Source organism: Anticarsia gemmatalis, chromosome 4, assembly GCF_050436995.1.
Source record: "Anticarsia gemmatalis isolate Benzon Research Colony breed Stoneville strain chromosome 4, ilAntGemm2 primary, whole genome shotgun sequence".
In the NCBI taxonomy this organism is placed as follows: Eukaryota; Metazoa; Arthropoda; class Insecta; order Lepidoptera; family Erebidae; genus Anticarsia; species Anticarsia gemmatalis.
In genome coordinates, this window is record NC_134748.1 from 624,804 (window position 1) to 648,299 (window position 23,496).

The following is a 23,496-nucleotide window of genomic DNA, read 5'->3' on the forward strand; positions in this document are numbered from 1 at the left end:
TCTTTTTGTCTCTGATCCAATATAATGGTGGGAATAGAATTTTTGTACAAGTCTTCGACGTCCTGGAAAAATAAAAGATTTTGCAAACATAACAAAGGTGTAATCACAAGAGGTTACGTAACACAAATTCTAAACAAAAATCAGAAAGCCTAATAGCGTATGTGCGCCAACTAATTAGCGATACTCGCCAGATGGCGCGACTGTCGTGTTTAATTAATTACTTGTACAAAACATCGCTTTGAAAGCTTACATACAGGTAAGGCTTGTAGTACACACATCAACTTGTAAAGGACACAACACGTTACATCGAGATGTTCGTACCTATATTCTTTGTGCGTTCTATTGCAACCTACGAAAGACTTTAATGAGAATTATGAGCAAAATTATCGTTAACTTCGATTGGCTAGTTGCTGGATGAAGTTTTGGTGTCAATTAGCAATCCCCGACCCTGGCAATTAGGACAACTTGTTGTTACGGTTGTTACTAGGATTTTTACCACTGTTGTCTTTTGAGAACCAAGTGGGGAAGTCGAAAATTTGCGTCTATTTCCCACTGCTGAGGAAGAACTTCTTTCTTGGATTTCCCGTCCCCTAGATCGATCGTTGCGTCTGGCCATTCACCCGGGAACGTTTATAACACCAAATAATTATTAAAAGATACTATTGGATAGTATAACGATACTGTTGTTGGTCGTCTAGATGACGGTGGTACAAGGCACGTCGACGATCCTTCACTGAGTAGACATGTGTGCTACGAGCGCAATTCGCGGTAGATGTTGTAATAGGGAAGAGGTCTTATGTTTAATGATGTCACGTGTAATTGAAGCGTGTTGTGTGGTCGCCATTAATATTCCAACATAATGTATTTGTGTTAGATGTTAGTCTTGTCGGTTAGACAGCCAATTAAAGGATAGGTTTTATATTACGTCTTGACACTATAGTTCAACAACTTAGTAGCAACTTGTACGCGAGGTTCGCAGTTATCTGAGGTAAACTAAATTCATAATTTGGACTATCATCGTGACCGGCGACACAGGCCTATGCAGCTGACAATGGCCTTCTAACTACAGCTTTATTATTTAGAAGATACACAGAACTAAAAACTTTAAGCTAGGTTAATTGTGTCTCGTCTATCAAGTTGTCGGATAGCGGTAGCTTGTTTCAGGCATCATGGAAACTCAAGTGTAGTTGTTACCTCAATGAAAAGCATATTTTGGATATACCTACTACATTCTTCTTGCCTTTGGGATGTATTGTCCCTGATTAAAGCGAATATAATACCTAAAAATACAGTAAACATAATGCCCACGAGAATATGATCACTAATTAAGTATATAAAGGTGATAAATGACGCAGTTTCTTACTCTAAGATAGTACTTAGTAGAAGGCGTTGTAAGGCGTGGGCGATCTAATGACGCACTAATACTAAATGATAAGTCACTAGCACAGTAAAAAGTACGTTACGTACTTTAATCACGCCCAGAGAGTTTGTAACTAATCCAACGTCGTTGTTGAAACATCACGGCAATGGGGAAAAAGGTACCTTTAAGTCTTCTTTGCGGTCATACGTATTCGTATTTTAATATCATACCATCTGTTAATATTTCGCGAATTGCGTAAAACGTTATCTAATGCTTCTTGGTTTAGGTTTACGCATAACAAAAGAACGAATTGAACATCGTATCGTAAGCCTATTAAAGTTAGATAGAATACAATGTTAACCCAAAACTAATTCACTAGCAGACTAACTTAAAATATATCTTAAAGTATTCTAGTACAGTCGATACGAAAGGTGCGTGCCAATCGATTGCATCGGTGCGTACAGTCGAGTACATTGTACAGTCGCGTCGGTTGCTCGAGTGTGCCCCGCTGGGGCCTAGTAGGGGTCACGACGGGGGTCACGGCGGGGGGCACAGCGCTTCAGATCTCACTGCGATACTGGAAACAACACACGTTAAATATTGCGTAGAATGGAAGCCGATACAATGTTGAGTAATATGCAGATTGTAGGAACTGAATAGAATCTATATTTATTTTTCAAAGATAGCTCCCACATTCCTGTGTTGCTAGTAGATATCTTCAACCAATATTACACTCAGTCACGAGAAAACTGCCTATGTATTATACGATTAGAATTAGTTACGTGTTGGAATCGAGTCTTTGATAGTTCGAGGAATCGATCTATTGGAAACTTGATAAGTTACAGCGACTTTTTTAGCTCTCGTGTTGCATGTATACGATCACCCTATGATTTCTTTTATATAAAGACGCCTTTTTTTAATTCTATTAAAGTTAATGATCTTTATTACACATCAGGTAAAAGTTTTAATTACCCCTATTTCCGTAATAATATAAGAAGTAAAGGTAAGGTTTTATCAGTGTCATGTCCTGATCCTGAACGGAAGCAGTAATAACCATCAGAACCTGTTAATGACTGGCGACGTCGCGCGTCGTCGCTCGTCGACACCTCGTGACGCATCACCGAACATAATGCCTTATACTCGCTTCCTTTCTACGTTTCCTCTATAATTAGGCTTCCTTATTGACATCGGAGAAATGCTAAAACTGGTGATATCACTACCGGCTTTAAAACTGTTGTTTTAGGCTTGCATTAGGCGAAACCAAGCCGGGTCGGCGAAGCCGGCTTTGTATCACCTGTGTAGATTTCTTAATTAGAAATGTTGTTATCTTTCTCGGAATAGGAGCTGTAACAAGTAAACAATATACATGGACCCTGCTGACTATTAATTGATCTGCAATAATTTATAAGTCAGTGGGGTATACCTTAAATTTTAGCCGGAAACAACACAGCGTGGGCGACAATAGGCTATAATATTAACATCAGACAATGAATATCTGTAATGAAGTGTAACTAATCAGTTGACAGAAGATCGTAGGAGGTATAATTTTGGCTCAAATTACCTCAATTTCTCAATATCAATTGATACCTCATTGTAAGTAAATTTCAATCGGTAAATCATTGCACTAAATCATTTGTCGCGGCCTCCACGAGTCCTTAACAGGCTTCAAACTATTGCCTTTTGTATCTACAAAATTACTTACGTACAATATTACTTATTTAGTATCACCATCGCGTTTGTAAACTAACTTTAAATGTATGAATAATTCATTTGTTCGAAACTAATTAAATTCATTTTGATGTAGGCTTAAATGTGATATAGCCCTGTGTAAAACTATGCAAATGTATTTTGCGGAAACTATATTGATGAAAATATTAATAGTATACAATAGACGATAGTAAAATAACTGTTTTTGAATGAATTTTCATGACGGGTGCACTGTATTTTATACAAAAACTTCTTATGAGTGGAATGTGGCTAAATAGTTCATGAGACACTTACAGAGAATATTAAAATACACTCTGTACTAGGGTGATTCTTTAAACGCGTGCAAATCACGCGGCGGACCCCAAATAACTACTTTCTGGGCAATAAAGTTATGCTTTTTTTTATTTCACTTAAAACAGAGTTCCAGCACTATATATAGATGTACATTATATGTTCCTATCGTCAAAGATAATTAAGTTATGAGTATAAACGATACTCATATCTCAACACCATTCGGTGTCCAATTTCCAAATCTTAGCAGATTATACGCGAAGAGTTGTAAATATACCCTGAAGATCGTATTTATAAGGAGTTATATAGAAAGAACAATACATGCTTTATCTATTTGCAAAATTATACGCATTAAAGACCACTTTTAGGTCATTTATAATGACTTTGAGAACTGTCCCAACGGTTTATACTCACTACCGTTCCTTCAAGAAGTCGCAGGGTTAATTTTTTACACGTACTGTATTGCTATACCTAATAGTAACTCGGCGATCGCGTTCAGTTCCGCGTCGCGATTCGTGCGGGTCACACGTCAGTACGTGTCTCAGTGCCTACTCCAGCCTACCTTAAACGCCCGGAAATTGTGTTTGTCACAAAATAATCTCCTTACCGTTCGTGTTTCCCGAGGTAAGTCCAGTAATTTTATTTATAAGTTTTATGCAATGTAATATTCGTCATAGGATACTCTTGGCTGTGATTAGGTTCTAAATTTACATACTTTTATAAAAAACGTATAATGTGATAAAATGTTCAAATATCTACTTACCATTTATATAATTACCATTTTTTACCGTTCGTATTTTGGCGAACGGTAATGAGCAGTATAAAATGGTAATTAGAACCACTATAAACTTTTATTATATTGAAGCTCCTAACTCCGCTAGACCAACCCAAGTTCGAATTGCTACCAAGGCGAGATAGATTATTGTCTTTTTTCTATGTGCACTGACACTTCCGCGACCACATCTACTTATTGACCTTTTTATTTTTTAGTGTAAACATGCCTCGAAAGAAGCAGCTAGCGAAAGAGGAAATATTGGCTAAAGCAAAAATAGCACGCCGGAACCGGTACGCTAAAATTAAGGCAGACCCTATTTTATACGCTCTTGAAAAAGAAAAAGAACGACAGCGATACAAAAAACGAAGAGAGCAGAAAAAACTTTTATCAATTAAAGAAATGACGCCGAGAGCTAAAAGACTACAGAGGAAGAAATGGAGAGATAACTTTAGAAAACATTTTCAAAAGAGGAAACTAATAAAAGAAGGAATTAAACACATGAATGAAAATACACCAAGTTGCACTGACAGCGAAGATAATAGTAATATTTATGAAAATATATCCAGAAGACGAAACTCAACTTGCGAAAATGAGCCACAACCCTCTACATCGAAAGATCTACAAGAAACAGTCAACAATTTAAGTAGCAAATTAAGAAGAATGCGGTATATTATAGAAAAAAAAGACCAACTCCACAAATTACAAATAGAGTCCATGAAGAAAAAAAATGATGCATACAGAAAAATAATTTTGAGACTAAAGAAACGACTGCAGAGGCCTACTTCACAAGTTTTGAAAGATCTCAAGGTGACTTCGACTGAAACTAAAAAGAAAACTAATCACAAAACTATCGAATATGAGAAACTTAAAAAAAATATTACATTGTTTTTTGAACGCGACGATATATCTAGAGCAACTTCGGGAAGAAGAGAATTTATTACACGGAAAAAAGAAAGAAAGCAAAGGAGATATTTATTAGATACTATGAAAAACCTTCACAAAATTTTTGAATCTGAGTTTTGCAAGGTGAGTTACTCTTACTTTTGTAAAAATAGGCCATTTTGGGTTCTTATACCTAACGTAAATCAAAGAGACACATGTCAGTGCAAACTTCATGCAAACATGGAACTCTTGATTCAGGCGTTGCACTATAAAAAGATAATAAAATACAACAATTCTACCGAATTAATTAACAGTCTATGTTGCCTGAAAACTGAATGTTTACTTGAACGATGTAGTTTGTGCAACAATAAAGTAGTTGCTTATCAGGAATTCAATAACGATGATCAATTTACATTTAAAAAATGGGAAACCTCGATGAGTACCTACGTGGTTAAGGGCATTGAGAAGACTAAAAAGATTATAACAAAGACCAAAGTTACCACGTCACCAAAACAAGCTATAGAGACATTAGAAAATATGATTCCTGCATTTCTGAAACACGAAGGGACTCGTAGGTGGCAATTTACTGCAATAAAAGATCTGAAGGAACATCTTAAGAAGAATGAAGCTATTATTCATGTAGATTTCAGCGAGAACTACGCTTTGAAATATGAGTCTGAGGTTCAAGCGTTCCATTTTGGAGGTAGCAGACAAGAGTTAACACTCCATACTGCAGTTATATACATGACAGATGATACAAGAAATTTGACAAACACCTCCTTTTGTACAGTGAGCAAGAACTTGCGACATGATTCTGCTGCTGTATGGGCACACATTATTCCTTTACTTGAATTTGTGAATAATACAAGTAAAAAGATAGACACATTGCATTTCCTATCTGATTCACCAAGTAGTCAGTACAGAAATAAAACTATGTTTTATGTTATCTCCAAACTATATTGGTTTTTTTATGGGCTAAAGATGGTCACCTGGAATTATTTTGAATCAGCCCATGGCAAAGGTGCTGCAGATGGAGTAGGGGCTGTTGTTAAACGCACTGCTGACGCTGCTGTAGCGCAAGGTAAAGATGTTGTAACATTAGATGAATTTATGAAAATAGTTAGATTAAACACCCAAAAAATTAACCTGACAAATGTTGACGAATACCAAATAATAGAAAAAGATATGTTGATACCTGCAGAGCAGCTGAAACCGTTGAAAGGTACTATGAAAGTCCATCAAATTCTGTGGCAGAAAGAAAAGGAACATCTAATATTCAGAGAAACTAGTTGCTTTATGTGTTTGGACATGAACTGTATACATACCAAATATGTTGGAACATTGAGCTATGAAAACAAAAATGAATCCACTAATATTACAAATAAAGAAAATATTATTGATATGACTACTACTGTAAGGCCGAAAACTAACCCGAATAATAGAATTCAAATCTTAAGTAATGTTTTAATAAAGCCGAAACCAAATAGAGATGAAACCACTGTTAAATTGCTGTCTGAATTAAAACCTGATAGTAAATTACATTTAGATCCTAAGACACACATTGAGAATATGCTTAATGTATACAATATCTCTGGAAGTGGTAGTGACATGAACTTTTCAGGGGTATTTGAAAACTACGTTCAATCTACATCGCAACCAAATGCAACTGAGTTAACTGGTGACCAGCATTTTATTCTTGGTTCATCACTGGTTATTGAAGATCTTGCCGATCCCCATGACACTGCATCTGACACTACCTGTAAAGTTTCTTGTCATGAAAGTGACTCAGATTCAGATTTAAATATTTTTTAGTTTTTTGATCTCGTTATCAGAGTTTTGAATCGTTATCAGTGTTTTAATTGATTATCAAAATGATTATTGTTTAATTTAGAAATCCTGTTTATTTTGCAAAGCTTTATTATGTTTTTTTATATATATATTTATATTAGACGTTCAGGCGTATATTAATAAGTACAAATTGCTGTGATTTTAAAGATCTACTTGAGACTGATTTATCTTATGATTAATTACAGGCCGTAGGTACATCAAGCTTAAATTTATAACTTATATGTTTGTTTTAAAGTTGATTAAAAATTTAGTTTTGTGTTGTTTGATGTGCTGTTATCTGTATAGCAGTTTGATCTCATTGCGTTTAAGAAATACCTAAGATGGAAGTTATATAAGTAAGCCTAAGTTCTATTTACACGGAATATTGATATCGTGTTTTTGTTGATTTGTTTTAAATTATATGATCATGTTTTTGATTCTTAAGAGGACCTGTTGATTTTTTATATAATTTAAGCACATGTCTGTGAGGCTAAGTTTGATGGCATTTTTTATCACCTGAATAATTAATAAAAATGTGATTCTGGTATATTGAGTTCATTTCATTTCTAATTACCAATCATGAAGCATAATTACCATGGTTTAAATGCTAATTACCGTGTGTGTCATATCTCAATACCGTTCGACGAAAATTTTCTTCTTAAAATTCTGGCATATCTAAGTGCTCAAATACTGTGCCTTTGATTTATTTCGTTAATCTACACCATAAACTTCGTGTTTAATCAATAAAATTTGTGATTCGGAGCAATATTTGAAATTAATTTACGAACACTGAAAATGTTCTACGCTCAAATATTCACCCACTAATCAATGAATAGATTAATAATTCATTTACAATCAAGAGCGCTACTCAATACCCAAGTGTGTAGGTTAAAGACCACACACTTCCAATTCTCTACGATCATAAAGAAACCATCAGGTATAATGAACACCCGAAATAGATATATCAATATCTGAATGAAAGTGCTTCGTCACCAACATTCAGTTAATGTTCCTTTCACAGTTTATAATATTAATATAATCGTTCGTATTCTGGAATATCATCCTAACATTGGGCCTCTGGTGTTGGCCTCAAAAAAAGACCAAATAACTTTGTTGGCGCGCCGCCATACGCCGAGCCGACCGGTTTGTGGCGCACTTTTGAATAATTTCACTCGATACCGTACGCCGAGGGATTATTCCAATACTTATTCGTTATCTAGAGTACCTACTATGAAGCGATGAATGTTATTGCTTTTTATCAAGAAAATAGCCTGTTTATGTAACTAAAATACGTAGAAACTGAGCACGTATTAGAGCGTTTATGTGTACTTAAGTAATTTAAGTTTCTAGTAACGATGTAATAAAGGATGAGATGAGTATCTAGCATGATGTGAGCTTTTACTGAAACAGCTACTGCAACGAGTTTTATTAAAACCATGATCGTTTGAACTTAAGTAACTACGTCCAATATGTATCCAGAGATCTAAAAATAAATATAACATGGTGTATCTTCCACTTGCAGTCCTCCGCCAAGGCAGTACACGAGTACATTTGGGGGTAACAATAAAACAATTCTATAATCCTACATACCTTAATCCATCTACCACTTTATTGTAAAATAACTTTGGGTATTGAATTAGTTAATGTGAGAATTCGACACACATTTGTCCAAATCATAAATTAACATGTACTATTAAATAGATATCAATTGTATACTCATCGCCTATGTTATAAGGACAGCGGATAGCATAATATATGTTATGTGTAGTGGCATACTATCTTTGCATCTTTAGTAAACAGATATATTGCAACACAATACATGCATGTTTTATGCGACGGCTATAATATGCAGTTTGATAGCTGATAATTTGTTTATGTGGTCGAAAGGTTATACATGTAAACATAATCTCTTGCGTCAACCTCACTATGAACTATAGAGATTTATGAGCAAGACAATAGCTATGAATATAAAGCATAATAATTTAATGGTAGGAGAATCAAACCCACGTAGTTTATTAAACGAAACGCATGCAACATTAGGCCTACGTGCTACAGTAGACTTCCCAAAAGCTTGGATTTTTTAGGGTCTTGCTGTCAGCAAATGATACAAAATGTTAAACAGTGAAAAGCATTCGGGTCAGTTCATCCCACAACTGCGAAAGGTACGGGTTAGCTAGGAATAATTATTAGGATTACACACTAACTGAATAAACTACTAGTACTTACACTACAAGCGAACTATCACGTTATTTGGATAATAATAGATTAATTTGAGATGGACAGTGTCATGTTATACAGTTACTATTTTGTGAGTGGCCGTGGTGAAAGGATGCAGCACTTACATCCCTTGGTATTGCAATTCAAATCTTTAGATTTACTGCTGACAGTAGACGCCAGGTGTTCTCACAGGTCGGTAAACGATCAATGAGGCAAGCAACATTCGGTACCATGAGTAAGTATTTAAATGAAGTGTCTGCATACTACTCGAGTCATTAAGGGATACTGCAGCCATTTGCATACAATTTTAAACCTTATTTGTGTGTTAATGGAGTTTATAATGAATTTGCTAGTGTATTTACAAGCCAGCACTCATTAAGCCAAGCCAAAGGTCTGTGGGAACAAACTTTGACACAAAGTTAGCCACTGAATATACAAAAAGAAAGATTAAGCTACTTTAAGCAATTTGTGTTTATTGTAGGGAATATGAACAAAATAAGTAACTATTCTATATTGATAGTTGCGAAAAATTTAATTGTAATATTGTATATTGAAGAGGGAAAATTCTACTATGAAACTATTACGCTTCGATTTCAATCTAATGTATAATGTAAAATATTACATTTATTACATTCATCGAACAACGCAAGTAACAAGACAATTATTGTTAAATAAATAAAAATATTAAATAGGTGAGTAATAAATAACTACAAATGACTTGCAGTCATTTATCAGTTCGGGACTTGACTGCGGTCAGTTATAAACATATTGAATTGCGGCCACCAGATGGCGCTTTAAATTAAGCCAGCACGTACCATGTATGGGCAAATATTCTTTTTGTTATTTTTTACATGAACATTCATATAATAACATTCGGATATTTTTGTTTTCTTCTCTGAGGACATTTTTAAATCAACTTATTTCCAAGAGGACCTGTAGAAAAGAACTTGTGTAGAAGCTAGCATAGCATTGCTAGCATTATGAATAACTTAGATATGTTAAATAATCTTCTTAGCTTCTGCAGTCATATATTTATTAAGATAACAATCTGTTGAAACGATTGTACTAAGCAAAATAAGTGGTTTATTTTACTTAGAAATATAAATACGAGATGTTTATCAGTTTGTAAATTACTTGACGACATAATACCGAGTGCAGACATGTAAATGAAATTGACGCTATTCTCTTGGTACCATAAGTTTATAAGTGTTCAACACTTTTGACGGGTTTCTGTTTATATATTTTCTGCTTGAGCACAGGTAGGCTTGCTACACACGTATTCGGTTCGGCATTAACTGACCTAGCCGGGTGGCAAAACCGAATATGTGTAGATGAACTCGGTCGGCACAAGCCTAACAAATGAGTCGAGTCGGTTTTGTTGTTAGAAAATATTGCCGAATCATCATATGTATGGAGCAAGCATTAGCTACTGAGAAACACGAAAGTGTCGGGTTCAATTCCCAGGTCAAATTAAAAACGACTCCTGTATTTTATTGTTGACGAATACTCAGCAGAAAACATATCTATATATATTGATTTCGCGTCTGAGAAGTGGTCACACACTAGTTTTAATTAAACAGACATCATCATCAGCTTCTAGAACTAATAATATTAACTGAACTAGTAATGCCAAAGATACCTTACATCAGTGACAGTTTACGGAATAGATCGTCTTTACGACAGTACCTGTACATTCTGCGCCAAGCTTAATCTGAGAACAGGTTATAATGCTTCAAACTTGTCCAAGATATACGAAACATATGCATTGTCACGATTTAAGTCCCAACACGATGTTTACTGCATCTCACAGTAGACAAATACTATTAACTTAATACAACCAGTTTTAAAAAATACTATCTACATATATATGTATGTATTTATAGCTAACTGCCTCTATAAGTGTGACGCTGTGAGTCGTAAAAGAAGATATCTAAGGACCACACTATTGCTTACCTGTAAAGTAAAACTATACGAAATAATGACTTACTTTTGTGTAGCTAGTTAATGAGTTACGACTGGCAAAACATTGACAGCTTTACAAGCTTTCTTAGTCAGGGAGGTCTGACATAAATAAATATTACCCTACAATATTCACGGAATGTTAAGAATCCACACAACATACTTGCATGCAACTATCACCACTTATAAATAATGCGAACAATCTGCATTATTAAGTGGGCAATTACGAGAGAGAACCGACCACTCAATTAAACGTCTTCAATTAATTCATGCCATTAACTTGAGAAATTACATTCTTTTACTATTTTATTTTATTAATATCTTTGTTTTTTTATGAACTGATCCGTGCCATCGATCGACGCTAATTACGTATTAATAAATAAGAATAAGAAGAATGGAATACAAAACTTTTCTTTTTACATTTTATTTTTAAAAATTTTCTCTACTACTTCTTTTATATCTACTCGAATTTTAAATTGCAATCTTGTTAACACCCCTTGTAGATCAGCTCAAAAGGCTTAGTTTGGGTTCAAACAAAACAAAAATTTCCACCTCTGAAAAGTTCAATCAATCCAACTAGCAAAAGAGAATATAAGCAAAATATTTAACACGCACACGCTCACACAAATACACGCATTCTTCCTCATAAATACATAAATGCTCTTACCTTTTGTGTTATTAATAAATAAGTACATTTTAAGTTTAAGTTAACTAGTCCGATCTGGCAATTGTTCATAATATTGATAGCCCCGATACAGGCTGCGCCTAGTGGGGTTGTCGTAGATATAAGCATAATTTTGTAATACTGGACTGGTAATAAATGATTTTTATTATTATTATTTTTTTTTTTTTGTTCCTAAACTGTAATCGTGAAGAAAATACAAACAAATTCACATTTATATTAACATCCCTAACGAGGATAGAGATAGACTCAAGGCCTAACCCCACCCTTATTATTGGAAGAGACCCTTGCCCAGTAAATGTGTTAAATTTTATTAACATAACATGGTTACTTGTATCATATAACATTAGACCAATGTTTACATCAAACAACTTTAATAATACATCAAACGAACAACATAATGTCTACAATGGCATTGTTGTGAAAACAACTGTCGCGTCCTTGATGGGACTTTATACAAAAAACAAGCCAGTTCGTGGAGGCGGCGTAACATGCCGATTGTCCAGACTTGTTCCGTCTTATCACGGACATATGGCGCGGTTCCGTTAAGAGCTCGTTTGCTAAATTATTGACATGTCTGCCATTTGGTTAAATGTTTTTAAGAAGTTTTATTCTCACCGGTTTTGTATACGACTGCTGTTTGAGAGATTTTCTTATTTTTTTAACAAATTAATAAATAATGTCTTCCGCACTCACCGGCTACGGCGCGGACTTTGCAATATTTTGCTTATAGTGTCCAAGTGTGCCCCATACACAGGTACAACTTCTATTTGTTTACTCTCATAACCCGGTGGTACGCCTAAAACCATTTGACCAATGAGAGTTCATGCAATACCTACGGCTCCAAGGCACAGAGGTTTACAACCTCAACCACCCGAGCAATCTCTGAGAAATTCTTAACAGAAAAACTCCGAAAATACTTTTTGGCCCGACCTAGGATTCGAATCCGAAACCCCTGTGCGCAGTCGCATACACTACCGAATGTGCGACAGATGCGGTAAAATTATCTATTAATCTCAATTATATTATTTAAAAAAAAGGTTTATCTTAGTTAAAGAAAGCGTGTAGTGTGTAACATTGAGCACGTGTTTATCTCTGTCGGTTGAAAGACGTTGAGCTATTAAGTGCACAGCGTCAGACACCGTCAGACGTGATCATATTATTATAACTCCACGGAGACAGAATCTACGTCGTCATCTGTCCATGACTAGGGCTGACGCGTGCCAAATAACTGTAATTTGTCAATCCACGTTTTGAAGCGTAATACCAGTATAGTGAAAATTTATTATAATGCAGAAATATATTATTATAATACACGTATATTATTTGATTTTATAAACAAGATAGTATCCTAGCTTAAGGTATTATCCTATTAAGAGACTAGCTGACCCGCGCAACTTCGCTTGCGTCACATAAGAGAGAATTTTCCCCGTTTTTGTAACATTTTTCGTTGCTCTGCTCCTAATGGCCGTAGCGTGAAGTTATATAGCCTAAAGCCTTCCTCAATAAATGGGCTATCTAACACTGAAAGAATTTTTCAAATCGGACCCGTAGTTCCTGAGATTAGCGCGTTCAAACAAACAAACAAACAAACAAACAAACTCTCCAGCTTTATAATATTAGTATAGATTATCATCACCTTTCCCGTGTTTGCAATAAATCCCCCAACTTAAAACTAGAAATAATATTTAAGCGCTCATTAAAAAGTAAAATAAAGGCTAATTACAGAGTAACTAGTTAAGAATTCGCCAAATGCAACATCACTACATTATTATAGAAGTACAGATCCGGATACATAAATGTATTGAAGTAATATTTTTGCAACATCTTAAAGCATAAAGACAACCCTGCAACGGCACAAGCCTCGATATAATACGGCGCTCGGGGGCGGCACGCATCAATCTGGCGGCTGTCTGCACATGACGCGTTACTTGCAGTTTTATACCACCCCACGAGCCCACGAGCCACGGCGCCCTCACTCTGTACAACACTATCTTTGCTCCAGGGATGATATGGATAAAGCATTTCGGATACGGAGTGGATACGGATAAAATTATTTCGAATTATCCGTTAGTTTTGGATAATTTCGGGTTAGGATATTAGATTTATAAGGAATATGAAAAGTAAAATAAAATGATTTTATTTAATTGTCATTATTAAAAACTTCCATCAGACTGTGAGTAATCATTTTATATTTTTTAGGTTTTTTAAAATCACTTCTGTCCCACTGCAGGGCAAGAGTCCTGGCTTCCTAAACGAGGGGGAAGGTTTAGGCCTTGAGTCCACCACGCTGGCCTAGTGCAGGTTTAGTTACGTATATAAGAAGACTACACTAGAAGTAAACAAACAATGCGCTCGGCTTGTGTGTCCCTCCGATCCGATATTATCCGAAACTTTTATCTCGGATATTTTTTTATATGGGATATCTGAAAGTTTCGGTTACGGTTACGGAGCTTCCTAACATCCCTGCTTTACACCATACATTCACCTACATATAGGGGTATATTTGTATATAATGTTCTATTGACTGCCCGGGGCCGTATTGAAGAAGATTATTGATCATTTCCATCAAAGAAAGACGGTTTAAATATATTGCTGTGTTGAGCTTTTATTTCATCTACTTTAAGTAAAATTTATGTGTTTAATTATAGTCTTATTACAATTATATTTTCATAGATGAGATGCTGTTTTTGAAACGTAGTTCTAATACGTTTAACGTAACTACTTCATCAATATCCTTTGCATATACTTTTGTAAGTTGCAAGAAACAAATATTTAGGTGATTTCTGGTGTTAGATTTTGTCCGTGTTAAAGTTAATGCTGTCATACAGTTAGAGAACCTCCTCTTTTTATCGTCGGTTAAAAAGACAAAACTTATTAACTCTTATACGATTATAGCCAGCTATCTCAAGAGTGTTATCAAGGCGATCAAAACATTAAGTGGCAATTAGCAATTACTTACTACACTTAATATCTTTATAAATGATACCAGTTTATATCAAAACCAGCTAGATGAAGTCATAAAATGGAGTATTTATTAATAAATGGGGTTCGAATTGTAGGCTGTGGTGTAACGGAGAGATGATCGGTGCATTCTGTACAATTATAGTGCGGCTCTCGCCAGGCGCTCGCTAGGCTCTACCCCGCGGTGCGCTCGCGTCTGCTGTTCTGTAATGATAATACTAACGTTCCTACTGACGGTAATGTGAAGGGAATTTACCGCTTTGAAATAAAATGCTTTTGATACCGGTTGTACTGACTTACGGTACGGTACAGTCTTAAGGGCTAATCATCATTACTGAAGTTATGAGTGGATTCCTGTTGCATTTTAATAGCATAGGTTCTAAAATATAAAAATTGGTAGGAAGCTAAGGCAAATATGTATATTCTCTGAAGAGTGAAGGGGACTACTAAGATATGAATTCCCGGAATACCTACGGGGGCATAATAAATCGGGCTTTTATTATATTATTAATTTAGAATCGATAAAAAACAGGCAATTAAATGTAAAAATACATATAAATATGATAATATTAAGCCGTCGGCGACACATACACGCAAGTACATTTTTATCGCAGTTAACCGACTACGCACTAGTAATAGAAACCTCTGACGTACACCTGCCTGATACCCCTATAAATAAAGACATTAAAATTTACTATTTTATAAATAAAAGCAAACAATCGTCTGAAACACATTTATTCTCAGAGATAAATGTTTGAAATATCGATATCCTATGTAAGTATTTTCATAAAGTTCGATATGCTCACATGTTAAATGACGCAGAGATGTGTAAAATACACCTATGTTTCACCATTAACAATATTACTCTCATGTAATAATAGAAGACGAGGCGACAGCCATTCACCGGGCATCTTACAAACGGGCTACTACTGAAAATGTTCTAATATCAATTAGAAAAGACTTTGCTTAACCCGGGAATCATCAAACTAGTCTCAATCTTATGACCAGTGCAGGATTCTCTACAATTGCAATCATCGAGTATCGAAAGTTTGACAATTAGAATTTACTGCTTAAATTGTTTCCACGACGCCCGCCAGAGGCGCTGATCCGATTGTCTTACAAAAGTTTTCGACAGCTAGCCGGTTGACGATTCTTGATAGTAGCAGCGAATCGGGCTACAGCGTAGGATATTTTACCGACCACGACACAGAGTAAATCTATGTTACGTTATATAATTGGTCTATTACAATGATAAGTGCTGGGATCACGCGTGGCGAGGTTTGTGTTCTAACATTCGCTGCAGGGCCGGTAATAGCAGAGGCATACAGTAATAGCACCGAACCCGGCCTTCAAGTGAGGTTCGTGACTTGACCGCAGCGTGTATGGCAGGTAGCTATTTGGAGAAAAGATAGACCTAAGCTGGTGTTAAAGAAATTTCAAAAAAGAGTGATATAGGGGCAGGTTTTTTTTGGGGTATTTCAAAGCGCCTACGGAAACCTAAAAAACAACTGTCGGTGGCCTATAATTCGGACATGTGTATGTTTAATCTTACTAATGTCATAAATGCGAAAGTTTGGATGTACGGATGGACGTTTGATAACTAGTTAATAGAATTTCATGGGCATTATAACATTACTAGCTGACCCGTGCAACTTCGCTTGCGTCCAATAAGAGAGAATGTGAGAGAATTTTGTGACATTAATTACTGATACTCTGCTGACCCGTGCGGCTCCGCTCGCGTGAATGATTTTTTTTACTAATACAAAGCTTAATTATTCTTTAACAACAAAATATGCTTTTTTTCACAAAAAATATTCTCAAAATTATTTATATCTCATATAACTCGCGCTAAAGCATATCCGCCATTAAAACTGTTGCCATGACAACGGAATTTTGTTAATTCAATGTCATTATAATATTGATTATTCGCGACTTCGGTGGCGAAACCTGAATTTTCCCGGGAAATGCGTCATTTTCCCGGGGTAAAAAGTAGCCTATGTCCTTTCTCGGGTATCAAACTATCTCCATACCAAATTTCATGCAAATTGGTTCGGTAGTTTGGGCGTGATTGAGTAGCAGACAGACAGACAGACAGACCGACAGAGTTACTTTCGCATTTATAATATTAGTATGGATAACCTCGATTTATTCACAGGATATTTTTTACCCTGAGAAGTTTTAAGTTACTTGCTTTTCTTAAAGAAAACACAACACTATGAACAGCAGATGTGAAATACCTTGTAATGGATGTCATAAGAACGTGTAAAATGAATACCAAGTTTTTAAATTTCTTTGTGAATCCTTGAATAAAAACCTATGTCAATGTTATCGTAATAATTTTGATAAAAAACAAATATGTATGTGAAACATGTATAAAGTTCACACTTCGCCTGACTGCCAAGTACGGAAAACTGGGTTAATAGCTCTCCCATGCGATTTATACCTCATAGCGCTCATAGCTGGACAGAATGAGAAAAATGTTTGCACCTTTCGTCACTTTGATAATGACCTGCGGTTCACTTGACTACTAATGTCGCTGTTTTTCACGAGATCTTGGGTTTGACTCCCGTATTTAAATGTAAATGCAAATTTGTACATAATTTTCACTATTCTGATGAAGCTTTAATGTAGCAACTTGGAATTCAGCAATATTCGTGATATGATAGTAGATTCTGTCTATGTATTTTTACTCTGTACAAGCGGCTCCATTCGGTTGTTTTTTTCCTGAAAATACGTCTTCAAAACTCAACATGCAAAATTTCATGAAAATCTATTCAGCAGTGTGGCCGCAAAGAAACAGAGGGATAAACTATCGCAATTTAATATTAGTATAGACACTTATATGAGGTGAAAACTGAGTGTACTCGTAATGTACCTCAAATTTCTTTGAGGAAAACCATCGTGACTCAATAAACGAAGTGTTGAAACAGTTCTCATTCCGCGCCCTTGTCTGTTACAATCAGTGTTACAAATTACACCCATGTTCACATAGTCACGAACAAATTGTTGTGGGAATTAATTAACTAAATATTTGACCGTTTCCAAACAATTTCATAACTTGTTCAACTGCTGATTGAATAACAAAACAATGAGAACACAAAATTCGCACTTATCATTATTTGGAAGCAATCACTTCAGACTTACACAATCCTTAATAAATTTTGTAATATAAGGCATGTTTTTGATATAAGACTTATTTTGTGAATGTTGACTGCCTCTCAGCGGTCGGTTGTGTATCCGACTGCTGACAAGGTCCCGGGTTCAATTTCCACTTTGGACAAAGTGCTATTGGTCTTCTACTAGATTATTCTCAATATTATAATTGTCCGGTTGGTAATGTGCCGGGTATGTATCAATAGGCTCGCCCCTTATTGCATGGGACTCACTTAGTTATAGACCAAACGGGCTCTGCCTACACTTTTCTATAACAGACGTGATATTATGTATGTGTTTATAAACAAGTAACTGGTTAATAATAATCTTTTTCAATTAAATTCAAATTATATTTATTCTCAGAAAATTATTTTCCACGGCTCGTGGCGCGCAATTTGCTAAAGTGGTTGCGATTATTATTATATAATTATTATAAACATAATATATAACACCGGATGTTGTCTCTTAGCTAAGGGAAAATATGTTTATGTAATGTAATTGTAAAATACTTATTATAAATACTAAAGTTTGTTCTTCTTTCACGCAATAGCTACTAGATAAATTTTGATACACAGATAGTTTATAGGCTAGATTAACACAGATATTTTATTTTTTACCCCAGGAAATATTTTCCCGCGAACGAAGTTGCGAAAGCTAGTTATTCGGAAATACACAAAAATAAGTAGTAATCCAGACAAAATATACATAGGAGTTTAATCAGGAGATCATACAAGAGAATTTAATTAGGTCCAGTATTCTTGGCACGTATTTCAGTTGACCACTAGTGTACGTCAAATTGATGGTACATACATTGCTACTTTGACATAAAGTGTTATTCACTTGAATCTGACGGAGAAAACAATGTTCAGTACAGTGTCTTTCGAATTGTTGTCATCTAAGATACGCGATAGCTCCTCGGTTATAACCATCATAACAATTACCAAACCAAAAACCATGGCAATAGTTGAAACAACTTTGGCAAGAAGTTCACTAACGACATCAAAGAAAAAGAATAGTTATCTGTTGTAAACACGTCTTTACTGGATGTAGTTTTATTGTCTAATTACACAACTTATTGTAGATTGGTCTCAGTCTTCACGCTCGCTGTTCAGGCGGGTGGGCAGTCGTAGCGAATCGATGTGCGGCATCAATGAACATCGTTCGAAAAGTTTCGTGAAAAATATTCTACCATTTACCAAAAACTAAAACAAAAATACTTTTTTAGGTTTTATTTATTTTACTTTATTTGTTTAACATAATATATGGTGTTTCAGTATTCAAAGGAAAATTTTCTATGTAGTTAATTTGTATGAAATTAATTATCTACAATAAGCAATAGATAAGATTTTGTATTATTTTGTTCAACAAAGATTGCATAGCTTTAATACCTAATAAGAAACAAATAACATTCATAATAATATAAGTTAACTCACAGTTTTATGATTTTATGACATTTTAACGAGAGTCCACTTATAACCATATGAGATGCTAATGATACATCATAAAATTTGTAAAATAACACAATCCTTTTATAAAAATCATCTTTATTTTATTATGAAGAATTAGCATGCGAATTGCCATTTCGTTTTATCGATTATTTAAATTATCTCAACTTATAAAACAAATCTATCTAGTCGTGCAAATTTAATGACAAAACACACCATAAAATGTTTAATTTATTACTTTTGTAACTGATATCGTATTTTATAAGAAATTAATAGTATTTAATAAATAGAATTTGACACCTTCTTAAAACCATTTTTAGGCTTTTATGCATATCTTGTGTTGTTTTTTATTTTTAATAAATAGATAACCAGAGATTTGTTTTTAATAAAATCATTAAAAAACTTACATAGTTTATATTTAGGTTTCAGTAACCTATCTACTAAATAAAGTGACAACAAATTTATGAAAATATAGTATAAAAAGTCCATCTGGCAAACTATTTAAAATATATTTACGTCCAGTTTCACCACTGCCAAATATCTACCAAATAGCGTATCAAGTGAAATTGAGACATTATTTTTGTTTCAAGAACATAATCATCTATTTTAAAATAATTAGAATTTCTTGTTTGGATACAATTACTGTATAAAATTCCAACCCTAAAAAATATACTTAGCATGTAAGATAACCAAAAAAAGAGGTTTAATAACCCCTCAAAGGCAATTATGTATGTGTGTAATGATGTAATATAACAATTGTAATGGTACAGTAAGATTATAAAGTAATTAGGCCTCCTGCAATGCAATGATCATTATGTTACATAGCTAGTTATAAAATTATTGTTATTTAGTACTAGCTGACTGATTCTACTTGCGTGTCAAGCTTCAAGTTCATTTAAGCCGCCATTGGGTTTGTTGATGAATAACATAGCTTGTATTTAGTAATACTACATTAGAAAAATAATGTCTAAAACGATGGAACGCTTCCTATCCTCTCGTATGGTTAGTGGTCAACCTAGCGTCAGAGTCGTTCAAGCCGCCCGTAGGACTGAGACGTGGCTTAACGACTGGTATCTTAATGGACCATCACCAGGACCGACTTTTTACGTCTCCTCCGATGCACGGAGACGCTCAGTTCAAATATCACTATGTGGTCGTCAAGGTTTGCTTACCGCATAGATCGTTCAGCGATCGGTGAGCGCAAATGGCTATAACTGGGTATATAGATTACTAGGTACCTTACTCTATCTAAAGGACAAAAATATCCAGGAATTATAGAATGTATCTTAAATGATAGGAGGATTTTAAACATTTACCAAGATGTTTCGGATAGTTTACAAAAACTGTAGACACTGACAGAATTGTAATCAGCCTTCTATTGTAACGCAATACCTTCGATAATAAAATAAACAAGAATATTATCACATCAATTTATTCTATTTCTTTTTACAAGTTGAAGTTCTGACGTGTTTCAGATACAGCCTTCACAATGTATTATCTTGACATAAGTTACACCGACGGCCGCAATATCATATCAGCACAAAAACAGTCATGCGTGTAACAAATGTGTAATAACGAATAAACAGCTTTATTACACGTATAATGTGTGAGTTAGCAAAAAAAGTCGCTTGAAGCCTCGGGCGCAAGCGGGGAACCTTGATGGACGTACACACTATAGATAGATGTAGCTCGTTGCAATTGCATTTATTTGCTGATAGGTTTAAGTGAGTTTAAACGTGAGGCACTTATAGCTAGTTGCGCTTACCGGTCGGTAAACTACCCGTGAGTTAAGCAATCTTAGTTCGGATATTATATAGATGGGTGGCTGCAAACAGGCATTTGAGCGTCTCTGTGCTTCAGAGGGCACGTAAAAAGTGGGTCTCGGTTTACCGTTTACGTTAACTTGATTGTTAAACCAAGTCAAAGGCCAAAAATTAGACCACTAATAATAAAAGTACTATTAATGAATAAATAAAAAGATCTGGTAAGAAGGAAGCTTAGGGTAGATTACGATTGCCAATACATGACTGCTTGGAGGTTCTCGTGCTTTGCAGTAACAGAAAATTGAGTCACGATTATCAAATAAGTCGGGAATTGCAAGTAACACTGTCTGATGATTTTCATCACTGAGACTTTGCTGACACGGCACGTGCGGCTCGACTGAATCCTAATATTAGATAAGTTATGTTTATAGTCAAGCAATCGTTTTTAAAGCTAAAGTAAATGATAACAGTGCTATTAATACCTTTGGTATTAAAGTTTAGGAAAGCAGCTTTCATTTGCAGTTGCAATAACCCAATATTAAGCCTACACTCTTGACTGATCCAAAAGTCAATCATCTTTGTTCTATATTTCCAAGCTTTGGAACAAGCTTTGCTATAATATTTATCCCTCTATCGGTATTTTATAGGTGCATATTCCGGTCCTCGAACTGCAATCCTCGTTCTTTAGCACGCTGTAAAGTATTTATGTGGACATGTGAGACCACACGACGCCGAATAAATATAGCAACAATGTGACTATACCTGCCACATCTTTCACATTCAAGAGAACATTACTCTATGCTTGTGGTGTAAGTGTAAGCGAACAGAAGGGAAATAAAGTTCATTTCTTCTTTAAGTTTCTAGTTCCCTAATCTCGAATTACGGTCGTTATTGAACAGAATTAAACCTTTGGAGAGTATAAAAATAATTTACAGACTCCAAAAAAGCTAGAGCATTTCTGTAAGCAAAAAAATCTGTTTTAGTGAGTAAGTAGGGTCAGTGGAAGATAAAGATCTTGTGGCCGAACTTGTCCCTCAGCCGCCATCTTGGAGAAAAGGGTCGGTAAAACGAAAGCTAAGGCTTAAAAAATAGTAATGGAATACATTATTTACTTCGCCATAAATTGTACCCGTCCGTTCCGCTTCCCGCTCTCGCTTGCACTCAAACTCTCTATACGTTTTTACGTCCACTCGTTAAGGCACTACAACACTTGACAATTTGTCACCATGATTTGCGGCCGCGTCCCACATGACCGCCATTTGCATTTGTTTATAGACATATACCGGTTCGATACCCGGCTAGCGAACACTGTGAACAGTTCGCAGTTAAACAACCTCCATTACCGATGGAAATTGATACAGATTTATGTATTGATCCTATTTTATTTTATTTGCGTGAATATGTAAGTGGATATCGTCGTTTTTTCTAAAGAGTTCGTGCACATTATGAATACTTTTTCCATTGGAATCTTCATAAACATAACTTATTCAACATTTTATTGCAATATGATTATAATGTTTTATTGTAATCGATAACTTTTCCCTGGTTTGGCTTAGAGCCAAGAAAACATGGTATAGTTTATTGACTCTGAATATAGAAGCAGTTAGGTAATAGTCGAGAGTTTCGTGTTGAATTACTGACGCCAATTTGGCAGACAGCGATACTACTAATTAAAAATTTGTACAAATGTCCCAACACGCACTTGGCCAGCGTGGTGGACTCAAGGCGTAACCCTTCCTTCGATTGGAAGGAGACCTTTGCCCAGCAGCGGGACAGTAATGGGTTTAATAAAATGTATTTTAAACACCTACTGCATTAAATTTAATCTCTCCTCATTATCTTTCCAAGGGAGACTGGCAGAAAATGCCTTTGAAATTAAGTCCGCTTTTATTCATTATTGGTATAGGAAGTTTAAATAACTAGATAAATAGAATTTTTGTGTTGTTGTTGCAGGTCTGATGAGCTCATCACGCCGGCGCCATGTCCGCGGTGATGAGCACACTGTCCATGATCAGCGGCACACGGCGCGCACATCGCAAGCTCGCCTGCAGGTAACTCACATTTAAAATACTACATAGCATGTTATTTTCACTTTTTATATTACATTTTACACACGTAGACATGGGACACAGTACCACTTTTAAAAAACGAGTAGTTATTGAGGTATGAAAAACTAATAAAAGCCAGTGCCCCTGGTAATCGCGCTATTTTCAGTATGACGTCTTGGCAAAGGCTACACTGCTCGCTGCAAACGTAGTATGCCAAACTAATAGGTTTTGTATCAGTGATAAGAAAAATCAACAGATGGTTAGACAAAGACAGATAAAATAAGTTTCAATAATTTGAGCCTAAAATGCTTTCATATTCATATTCGACTATAGACCACCGGCACAGATTTTTATTATCCTTATTACTGCAATAAAATCGAAGAATCGCGTTAGGTGGTCGTCCTTTACGTTCGGTTATAAGGT

General features: G+C 35.3%; 1 protein-coding gene across 1 annotated transcript in view; it reads left to right on the plus strand.

Moving 5' to 3' along the window:
• sprt (PDZ domain-containing protein sprite) overlaps positions 1–23,496 on the plus strand; it is a 76,810-nt gene that overhangs the window by 16,296 nt on the left and 37,018 nt on the right. The window contains exon 2 of the mRNA XM_076136844.1: positions 22,979–23,076. Within this exon, the coding sequence (XP_075992959.1) occupies positions 23,006–23,076 (71 nt within the window). The 5' untranslated portion in view covers positions 22,979–23,005. The remainder of the gene's footprint in view (positions 1–22,978; positions 23,077–23,496) is intronic.